The 12,062-nt window shown below is 27.7% G+C and overlaps 1 protein-coding gene across 4 annotated transcripts; it reads left to right on the forward strand.

The window, feature by feature from the left end:
• Positions 1-343: 343 nt before the first annotated feature.
• Positions 344-11,822, forward strand: Ipk2 (Inositol phosphate kinase 2). 4 transcript variants are annotated; one of them, XM_087152011.1, is made up of 6 exons: positions 344-471; positions 945-1,072; positions 2,158-2,340; positions 4,065-4,240; positions 5,416-5,497; positions 8,129-9,331. In XM_087152011.1, exons 2-6 carry the CDS (start codon positions 973-975, stop codon positions 8,620-8,622), a joined length of 1,035 nt encoding a protein of 344 aa, XP_087008137.1. In that variant the 5' UTR covers positions 344-471; positions 945-972; the 3' UTR covers positions 8,623-9,331. The 4 variants fall into 4 exon arrangements, with proteins under 4 accessions (XP_087008137.1, XP_087008136.1, XP_087008139.1 ...); XM_087152010.1 differs by having other exon boundaries at positions 424-639; positions 8,129-11,822; XM_087152013.1 differs by lacking the exon at positions 8,129-9,331 and adding an exon at positions 6,661-6,921 and having other exon boundaries at positions 424-639.
• Positions 11,823-12,062: the final 240 nt, after the last annotated feature.

Consider the following 12,062-nt stretch of genomic DNA (forward strand, 5'->3'; position numbering starts at 1 on the left):
CATATTTTTTTCTGTTTATTTACAAATATTTTTCAGATGTTCCTTCTTTTAAAAAAAAAGAGATACCATCTTGTTTTCGGTTGTATAAGAAAGGATATCAAACATTTTTCTTTTTTAAATTTAATAAGCCACATTAAAGAAGGAACGTTGCAATGCTACACGCTACATTAAAGACGTCTCCAGAGTAACTGAATGACGGTTCATATAGAAATCGCAGGTATGCGTCTCATACAACAACGCCCCCTATAGTTCGTTGCGATCGCGAATAAAAAAAATGATGAGAAACATACATCATTTAAGAAGGAAAACAATCGCTGAGAGGGAGGGGATGGTGGGTGACGTCATGAATACGTCATCACTAACCCTGTTGACCGCGCCCACTTATAAAACTCCCTGCAGGCACTCGCAGGGATCTCGCCAAATATTGGCAATAATTTTGGCGTAGATCACAATACCGAATTTTCCTGAACTGTAAAAAACACCTATAATTATTTTTACAAAAATACTTCAGCTTTATTTGTTTTGTTTCTGTAACTGCTAAAGTCTGCTATATTACATAGATAGTTATAGAGTTGCCTTTTTGATGTTTATATAAAAAATTATTTTAAATTGATTAATAAATACTTTGAATTTTTGAAAGTAACTACTTATTTATTTTCCCAAACTGTTTAACCACTTGTGCTTTAAAAACTTAAAGAAGCACCATTCTCTTCTTCTTCAGCCCTTACCCTCAGTGAAAAATTAATGGTTTTATTTGTCTATTGTTAATTAAATTTTATATTAATTGTTTTTATTACAATGATTTTAATTCTTTAACAAAATTATTTTATAATGTATTACAATTTCATATTAAACCTGAAATTTTAATATGAAATTTATTTATTCTTGTATATTATAATGTTGATTAGGATTCATTATTTGATTATTTAATTATTCTCTTTTAGGAATGGACTTTAATTCTTGGATATTAAGATGAAATCTGAAGAAATATCTGATGTAATCCTCCCAGAAGAAACTAGCTTATATTCTCATCAAGTAGCAGGCCATGAATATGATGGAAATACCAAATTGGGTAACTATAAAATTTTTATTTATTTGTATTTGAACTTAAAAGAATGTAAATTTATTTTTGAAATAAGAATTTTTTTTCTAAAATTATATGCTTCATAGTTATACTTATCGATATAGATCATTGAAAAATAGAGCTTCACACAAAATATCGATGAGATATATTAAATATAAACAAAGATTTACGTTGAATTTTTTTTTTTTTGAGACGTGACATAAGCAGCACCAAAAACTAAATAAATAAAAATTTGCAAAAAGTCAGTAGTTAGAAAGGAATTGCCAAACATCTGATGCAGATGCACAACAAATCAGTTCATTTTATGCTTGATATTTGTCTTTATAGTTAATTTATAATGACAAAATCAAAAATTAAATGGTCAACCTTATTTTTCTATATTATTCTTGTTATATATTTTAAATCCTCGGAAACTTAAATAGACAAGAGGGGGGTTAAAAAATTATTTATCTTTTTATAAAAAACTAGAATTAATGCTTCAGCTACAAAGCGCTTGCTATAATCACAAGGAAAATTAGTTGCAGTATTGCTATTGACTACCATTTCACAAATAAACTGGATTATACTTTTGGTAGTTTTGCTACTTTACTGCATTCATTGGCTTGAAATATCCATGTATCTCCCAGACATTAAATCTTGTTTATGTTAGATCAAACATAAGTTAATGTCTTATTGCTGTTGAGCTAATTGTGGACAATTTTTATGATTTTCTTTCCTATGCAATGCAAACTGCAGATCACAGATCAAAAGATAGATATGAACCTATTGCTAACTGCACTTTTTTTGTCATTTGTGATTAGGGCTTTAAATAATAATCCATGATATGATGTTTATGATATATTAAACCATGATACAGTAATTATGTTTGAACCTATTGCTAACTTCATTCTTTTTGTGATTTGGGCTTTAAATAAATACTAAGTCTTTAAGAGTGTTAGTGCATATGTGTAAAAAGCATTTGTAAATAACTTTGAAAAATATCGCAGCTTTTAAAATGCTATTTGAATTTTTCATTGTTGTTTATAACTGTTTGTTGTTCGTATGACTTAATTTCTTTCCACTTTTTACAACAGGTGTCTTAAAGCACAAAAATGGAGCTATCATTAAACCAGTCATGGAAAATGGTCGATCTGAAAAGGAACTTTTATTTTACGAAAACGTTTTCTGTAACAAAGATTCTGATTCAATTCTATCAGAACTGAGTAACTATTTACCTAAATTCCTTGGTACCTGCCAGGCTAGAATTAAAGACAAAGGTATCAAACATTTCATTTATAATTTTATTATTACAAAATGTCTGCTATTTTTTATTATTTTATGTGCTATGTTTAAAACTTATATTCTTTTTGTTTCTTTACTGTAGCACAAACTAGTTTTATTTTTTTAAAAAGGTGTGTTTGACAAGGAAAAACTTTGTATAAATTTTCCCATAGTTGAATTGTTCGGAGGGTTAAACCATTAGAGATACCTCTAATGGATTTGAGGCAGTGATATCTCTTATGGAATTCAAATTTATTAGCTGTGGGAAGCGGGATACTGGGTAGTGGGGTACTGGTCCTTAGTGTGTAAACGAAAATATTGCTTTGCTAAAAAAATTTGCTTTTTAACATATTTATTTCTTTAAATTTATCAATGGTAATAGGCTTCAAGTTTTGTGCAGAAAAAGATTTAGTCTGTACTTTTTTTTTTCTTTCCTCCAAGCCCCGAGCATGTACCTAGGTTATGAAAAATCCTTAACTATATAGCCCAGGACTTGGCCACTAGTCCAGATCACTCCAGCCTAGGAACGGGTACCTACTCTATTGCTGTGTGCTTTAATCTAGGAAATTTGTATTGATGTGTGTTGAAGTTCTTGTTGAATATCAAAAGAAATTCTATTATTTGTGCCAAAATCAAGTATTGATGATGTTGATGCTTTTGAGTCTGACCAGAGGATATAACTATCATTATTATTGAAGTTTTCAGTGCTCTTAATATATTTAATGCATTCAAGGATTGCCAACTGTTCGACTTGAAAGATTGAATTAACCCTCTCTAATGTGTAAAGAACAAAAGTAAAAAAAATTTAGAATTATCTAATAATAAGGAGAACAAAATTATAATAAATTCCTTGAAACAAGAAAGAAGATGTTAGAAATCTGTTCTTAGTTATATGAAGTATATTTCCAATCGTTTGCCTGGTTTGCTAGCTGGTTGACGACGGTTAAAAAGTGGAATCTTAACTCTGAATGGATTGACGAAACTCCTACGATAAAATATTCATCAACACTCTGATTGTTGGTCGCGGCTTTTATCATTATATACCTATATCATTACACACGGCAAAACTTTTAGCCATTCATTATTCAGTGTGAGAGTAGTGCATAGCCACTAAAATTTCCTTACAATTTTACCTATGGGCTCACCACTTGGAGAGTTAGTTTATTTTTGTTCTGTAAATATTTTACTAAATTCATATGCAGTGCTGGATTACCCATTAGGCGTGGCTAGGCCATGGCCTGGAGCCCCCAATGATTAGGGGCCCCCTTAAAGTGGATTTTTTTAAAATATCGCAAGAGCAGAAAAAAAAAAAAGATTTTTGAATACCAATTTTATAGTAGCGTTGATTTTGTAAAGTGTTAATAAATTTCAAGTTCTTTAAAGACATATATTTTTGTTTCGAAACTTGCAACTTTGATATAAAGTTTTATGTGTTAAAAATTGCAATATAATTACAATTGGATTACTGGATTGGATTAAAAATTACTATATTATTTAAATTTGCTGATCATATGTCTTTAATCGTAACTGAAAAAATATCATGTATCATCAGGAATCATTGTAATTATATGGTGAATAATTTTATGAGAAGTTTAAAATGCATATTCCAATGTTTTATGACAAATTTGTCATGATTAATTAATATTTGATTATTCAGAATTTTTTTTTAAAAAAAACAAACAGCGCCACAGTTTTAAAAAGTTTTAATTATGCCTTTCAGAAAAGAAATTTCTGTGTTTGGAAGATGTTTGTGAAACTTTTTCAAAGCCTTCAATTCTAGATGTTAAAATTGGAAAAGTGACGTATGATCCTGAAGCCACTGGAACTAAAATTGAATACGAGAAAAGCAAATATTTGTACAGTGAGGTTTTAGGATTTCGAATTCTGGGAATGAAGGTAATAAAATAAAAAATTAAATGACATGTATGGCATTTTATGATTAATAGTTGGTTATTCTAAACATAAAGTAAGACTTATGAGAACATTTTGAAGATTATGAATCCTATTTAATATTTAGATCCAGTACATTTTAACACTAAAATGTTCCTTTGTATTGTTACCTGGTAACAGCATAATACACGTATAATATTATTGCCTATAAGGGAATAATACTTTTACCCAAAAGTTCTTACCTGCACAATTTGAAAATGTTGTTAATTTCATCATTATATCATCATTATAATTGTTAATCATTATATTTAAATAAGAGAAGGAACTGTTTCATCTTAAATATATTTTACATATCTTTTCCCTGTCAACTTTGAAAAAAATTAAATTTTTCTAGTTCATTAAATACTATTTTCTCTTAATAGTATATATTTAGAGTAAAGATGTCTAATAATTTGGATAAGATTTAGCTGTCTTTTTATGCTTGATGATATCATGATTAAATTACTGGCAAATTTAAGCTGAAATTTGAGAACCAGCATTGGCTAAACATTACATTCAAAATTCATCTGTAGACATTAACTATGTCTTGAGTGTGTTAATTATTCAAAAAAAGTAATAGTTTTCAAGAATCAGTTTTACAAATAGTATTGAATTTCGTAAGCCTGTTTTAAATTAAAGAGTTCCTCTCTTTATTAGAAAAAATTATTGGAAGCAACTTTCTCTGTACAATTTTCACTCTTAAAACTCAAAAAGTTGGATTTAAAAAAATATAAAATTCAGCATATTTCTAAACAAATGTTTGATGAAAGTTCTGATGTGAAAATATTTGTAATTGAGTTGAAATTTTTTAAAATTTCGCATAACGTGTTGTTAAAATATAATTTAGACAAAATCAGTGTTTTCTGATTATGTTCTGATCTGAATTTATAACATTAACTGTTAAGTTATGAAATTTTTTAATGCATTCATAGGTACTATTTTTTTTTGTACTAAATTATAGTTGTGAAAAATATAACATAGTTTTTTGTGAAGTATATAATCACTCTTATAGTAGTATTATTTGTTAGATTTATAAATATTTTACTTCCAAATTATTATAAACAAATCTTATTTAAAACTATGAAATAAAATATTTTTATAGTTTATTATAAACTTAATATTTTTAAAAATTCTCATTCTAGATATATAACTATGATGAAGAAAAGTATGTGCATAAAGATAAAAAATTTGGAAAAGGAATTACTCCTGAAAATATGAAAAATGGTAAATTTTTACTTACATAAAAGTGTTATGTTTATGTATTCAACTTGTTTGTGCTGCATATTATAGTAACAAAAATTATTGACCTTTAAAAATTATTTTAAACATGCGAGGTGTGACAGTTAAAAAATTGAACCAATCTTAAAAATTAACTTTATTCAAAACATTTTACAAATATCTTTTAGTCTCCTTTAACATACTCTCCTTCGCTATCAATACATCTTTGCATATGAGTTTTCTACTGTTCCAAGCAGTGCTTCAAGTTATTATAGGTGTCACCTTCTTCAAAAAGTCTGCCGTTTTTGCCTTCACCTCTTCTACAGACTAAAAATGTGTTTTCTTCGATGCACATTTCACTTTTAGAAACAGGTGGAAGTCACATGGTGCAAGATCTGGTTGACTACTGTAGATGCTTGAGCACAGTAATGCATTTGTTTGCAGTTCACAGAGTTTGTCCACGGTTGTTTCACGGAGTGCATTGTGTGCCGGGTCGTTGTATTGGTGCAAAATTCATGTGTTGTTGCTCCACAAATGTGGTCTTTTTTTTTCTCACTCTTCATTTAATTTTGGGACCTCAATGTAGTACTGATGGTTTATCACATGGACTCGAAGCATTCATTCTATCATGATGATACCATTAATATCGAAAAAAATGATGAGCATGGCTTTCAGTTTGGAATTGTTGATTCAAACTTTTTTGGCCCTTGGTGATATGGGGTCTTCCAGTGCATGGACTGTCATTTAGTTTCAAGGTTGTACTAAAAAATACAAATTTCGTTACGTGTGATTACTTTATTAATTGGTTCAGGATCGTCTGTGAAGCATTCCATGATGTTAGAGCTAATTCTTCTCTTCCTGTTCATTTTTTGCTCACATGTCTGGTTTTTTGGTGCAAGTCTTCTGTCAAAATTTTTCTTATTTTCTCTCTCAATGTTTATAATATATGACATCATTCTAAGACTCAAGCATTGGTTTTTGCGCACAATTTCATTAATTTTTTTAATGTTTTCTTCAGTTCACGGGCCGACCAAAACGTTCATCGCCTTCAACAACCTCGCGAAAATCGTTTGTGCTATTCAAAAATTTGACTGTGATATGCAATTATCTCCAAACACTTCCTTTAACAATTAAAAAATTCATTTAGATTCTTTTTCTTATTTTATTAGGAATTTTAAATGAATGCACTGCTCAATTTCTCCACTTCCCCACGCCAAGCCTAACGGCAAGGGCATGCACAGTCTGGTTACTTAATTATTACACCTTGTACGCAAGTTTTACAAGTTAGTAGGAAATAACTCAACTTCTTTATTTCTGTGCTATAAATTTTTTTTATTATTCAATAGATCAAAATTAACCCTTCTTTCTTAGATATAAGTGACCTGTTCCTCTTTTCTTAGAAATTTCAAAATGGTAGCTCAAGAAAAAGTGATGCTATTTACAATATGGAACATTTATTGTAAACAGATGGGAAGTTTGTAATGAATAGTTTGCCTAAATGGTCAGCACTTAGGCAAACTCTCTTTACTCTCTTCCCAAAACACAAATTGTGTCATCTGTCAACATTTAGAATATGTTCTTCAGTAGAGGTAATAACATTAGTGCTGTAATCAGCTCTGTAACTTTTCTGTGTTTTATATATGTTATGTGGGTAAATTGTTAAAATTATTAAAATTCTTTACCCTAAATTGTTTCTTTCGATCCTGTATTTAATCAATGATCATAATACTGTTTGAGAATTTGTAATTTCATATTCAGAAAAATGTTGAAATTATAATATTAAAAAGATGCAATGACAAAATTAAAAAAATAATTTTAATATTTAAATTTATTTTCAACTCTCTAAGATTTAAGCCCAGCCTTTTCTGAAATTTTTGCTTCAAGCTTTCTTACATCTTGAAACCGGTTTGAGGTGCGCTACTTAGTGGGAAAGTAGAACATGGCCAAAAATTTCGTGTCAAGCTTGTCTAGGGCCTCAACTCTTGGAGGATTAAAAATAATGTTTAATTAATTGTAGGAAAACACTACGACAAAAAAGTTTTAAATAAATTTCCTATTCTCAGTGCACAAAAAATTTTGTATTGTTTGTTATATGACTGTTATGGATTACATTAAACATAGTATTTTAAATAGAATTTTGCAAGAAACTGAAATGTTTTTTAAAAGTTCTTACAAAAATGGAAACATGTAAATTTTTCTTCAATTGATTTTTATGTATCTAAATTTTTTTGTTGATATTAAGTTCTATTGAGATCAATACCTTTGACAGTAAAAATAACATTTTAGAATTGCTAGTACTAATGCATATTTTTCGTAACATTGTTAAAATTTATGGTTTTCATAATTTTGTAATAACTTTTTACAATGCAGTTTAGTATAATGTAAAAATAGAATATGTAATTTCACATTTGATTTTTTAAAATTATTTCCTATTATATTTACATAATGTTAGTTCTAATTCCTTTTTTTTAAAAATAATAATTTTATTTTTGTACTGCTGTTGTTTAAGTGCATGCTTTTACTTTTCCTTTTTTAGTGTATTTAAATTAATTGTTAATTTTAAATTTAAAAGTAAACAGGAAAGCATTTGCTTTAATTTCTTCTTCATTACTGCTAAGAATATTCTTTTTTTTTCAGCTCTTGAATTATTCTTCACAAGCAATTTGTTTATTAATTGCTGTATTTTGAGTGGATTTCTACACAAACTTAATGAACTGGAAAATTGGTTCAAACGTCAAAGGAAATTTGCTTTCTACTCAAGTTCGCTTCTATTTGTGTATGAGGGAATGTTTACTGCCTGGAACAAGTGGATTAAAACCAACCTTCATAACTTTTGTAGATTAGAATGCCAGGAAAAAGAATCTAGTGCCATTTCTGCAGAGTGCCTTAGAAACATATTCATTGATAATAACTCAAGTAATAATTTGAATTGCAATACATGCTTATTGCATAAAAGTATTTGCCATAAAATAATAAGTGACTGCAGTCTTATACGTGTTGCTATGATAGATTGTGCTCATGTTTTTCCTACTAGTACAGAAGATTCAAATTATGTATTTGGTCTTCAAAAACTAAAGCAATTCATACAGACAATTTTAAATGATCAAATTAAACTGCTTCCTAAAAACTAATATTTGTTATAAACAATAGTAGATTAAAACATAAAAAATAATGTAATTTCCTTTAAATTCTTTATATTTTAAAAGATAATGTTTGAGAAAATGTTTTAATTTTTGAAGCACTCCAAACACTGAGCTTACCTGACAAAAGTATTAGATACCCTTATAAAATCCTGAAAAGTCACATTTAATACCCTGTAATTACTCCTCTGAACTTGATAACTATCTGTATATAGTTAAAAAGTGAGTCTTAAAGGTTTTATAGGTAGGACCCATACTTTTTAAGCCTCTTCTTTGTTTGTGCAAATCCATCAAATTACAGAGATTCTGATTTTGGCATTTTATCTGCTGTTCTAACATGTCATAGAGATTTTCCATGGGGTTTAAATTAAGTAATTTTATTCGCGCAACAAAATATATTGAGGCATATTCATTAAAATCAGTCCTATATTCTTCCAGCGCACTAAAACTCTGATGTTATCATCTTGAGAAATTAAGTTATCAACAACTCACCATTAAGAGAATGACTGAAAAGCTCGTCTGGTCATTCATAATGTTAAAATAAATATGCTGGTTTACGTAAGTGTTCACCTTAGTGATTCGGTTCATCTCGTATTAAGAAAACATCCCAAAACAACAGAAACCCATTTCTGGTTTCAGGTGCATGGTTCATATTCTGTAGGAGTGACTTATTTTTTGTCTGGTATGCTTATGTCTTCCAGTTTTATTTTCCAATAATTTCCTTGCTCTCTTCTCATTGATAACACTGTGAACTTTTTGTCGCTATGATGTTTAAAGTTCAGATATAACAAGTATTTCTGCTCAGAGAATTATTACAAATATATATATATTAATTTGTGATCTTAGTTTTAATTAGTATTCTCAAATGGTGTTCAATAGAATATCAATTATGACTTTATAAGGATCAGCTATGAAAAAGAAGCTGAAAAAACTATATAAACAGTTATGAAATTAATAATGATTATTTAAATAGTGTTAAAGTTTCAATATGTAAATATTTTTTGCCTATTTCAATGCATGTAAATTTCGTTTTAATTATCCGTTCTTCTGATAATTTAATAATCAATCGAAAGCAATATGCTATAAAAATATACTCCATACTTTTCACACATTCCTTACTTAATATTAATATATTTAACTCTAGCAGGCAAAAATAATCGTGCTACTTTTGGTGCCACTACCACTTAGGATAGTGTTTGTCAGCAGTCCTGTTTATGCTAACTTAAATTTTCGTTTGTGGTAGCATATAATTAAAAAAAAGGCATAAATGCATACTTGAGTGCAATTATCAATAAATAAGTGTGTAATCCTGGTACTTAATTTACTAATTTTTTTACTCTATTTCTTCATTTCCCAAAACGACCAGCCTATTTTGTATTTGTGCTATATATATATAGTATAATTGTTTAATTTTTATATTCCCAAATATAAACCTATTATCATGATATGAATAAGCAAAACCAAAATGTCATTTTTTCCTTAGAAATTTACTCTAAACTATGAGATATTTTTTACTATCTTTACTTAAATATTTTTAAATGCATGCAGTTTTAATTTTGTTGTTGTTTTACATACAAGTTTTATTTACTTGTTTTTATAGATATGGATTTTAATTTAGATCACAATTTATCATACAGCATTTTATTCTGAATATTGACTTCTATTATTTTGCAATTAATAACATGTTTCAGTCTCATTTCAGATTACAATAAGACAATAACAAAACAAAAAAATCTTTTTTTTAACATTTAGTGAAAGTTCATTTTGAAGAAAAAGCTTTTTTTTTTGCTCTATTCCCCTAATGCATTGATTCAATGTAGAACTCCAATAACTATTTGAGTGTTTGCATTATAGTCATTTAACTTGGTTTCTTTCTTGCATAACAAGCTAGTTCCTCTAATTATGCAAGAACTGTAGAGAGAAAAAATTCCTTGAAAGTTTGCTTGGAGAGTGTATGGATTGATAATTATGTTTCACTTTTGGACTATAGCAAAATTAATGGAGCACGACATTAAATCAATGCACCAGCTGTGTGCATCTCTTTGGCACCTAATTTATAAGATATAATAATAAATAAACCATGCTTTTTATAAAAACTTTAAATTTACTAATTTATGCATAAAGAAAATGCTTAGTAAGGTTTTTGAATACAATTTTTTTATAACAATAAACTATGCAACTTTCTTTTGAAAAAGTTTTCTTCAATCTTTTTGAAGATTTTCTGATTGCAGATCAGCTAAGTTAACCATTGAGCTTGGTTATTTAAAAATATGTATATCAGAAAGATGCAGTATACTCTGAAATTTATAATTTCAAATATTAATACAATTAATTTTTTTTTCTTTTCCCTATCTCTGTATTATTTCTCTACATATTTTAAATGTTTATTCTTAAAATATCCTCTTAAAAAGGATATTTTAAGGTTTAACAGTTTTTAAATATCTTAACTATGTATTTTGGTGCCAAAAATTTTACGCTGATTAAAAACAATTTTTAAAATTGAGATTATTTTTAAATATGTTTACTAGTCATAGCTAAGCATTTTTTAGATTCTAAATTTAATTTTAAATAAAAAAGTGGAAACAGAATGTTATGGAATTTATCAAATAGCAACTTTAATTTCCTCATTTTATTGGGTCATTAATTAATAAAAACCATAGAATATTAATGTAGCTGTAGACTTAATATCAAAAATTCTTCATGGAACAACTACTTATTCGTAGGAATTAAAGATTGAATTTTGATAAAACTTTTATTGAAAGGAAAGCAGTACATTAAAAGATAATCTGATTGTTTCCTGTATTGTGTAAAAAAAATTACAAGAGATTATTGTTAGGCATGAATGTAATGGAGTATTTCTGATTGTGATATCTTTTCTTGATAAAAAAAAGGTCTTCATTGTTTGATGTACTTATTAAAATGCTTTTTTTAGTGTATTATAGTTTTGTGGCATGTGTTTCTATTGTTATTTCATTCCAAACAATGTATAAATATTACTTATTTAATGAATGTTAAAATATGTGATATAGTTATCTAAGTAAAATAACAGGCCAAAACATGTTAGTCTAGTAATGTAAAAACCTGTAACCCCTTTCATAACTTAAATCTTTTTAATACTATTTACAATTGTTACATGGTTGTCAATACTTAATAAGTTCAATATATTTTTACATTAAAAAAATTATGTTTAATTTTGAGTGAGTGCATTTATTGTTTTTATCTTACAAAACAGATTTAGATCACATTATACAAAAAATTATGTTTAATTTTGAGTGAGTGCATTTATTGTTTTTATCTTACAAAACAGATTTAGATCATATATCTAATTTCCTATTTAAATATCCCAAATATTTCAAATATCCCAATTTTTAAAAAAAAAAAAAAAATCAGGTTTTCAGATGGATACTAGCTTGTTTGGAAAGTAAAGGTAG

Source organism: Parasteatoda tepidariorum, chromosome 9, assembly GCF_982258835.1.
Source record: "Parasteatoda tepidariorum strain Cologne lab strain chromosome 9, Ptep-v5.0, whole genome shotgun sequence".
Lineage (NCBI taxonomy): Eukaryota > Metazoa > Arthropoda > Arachnida > Araneae > Theridiidae > Parasteatoda > Parasteatoda tepidariorum.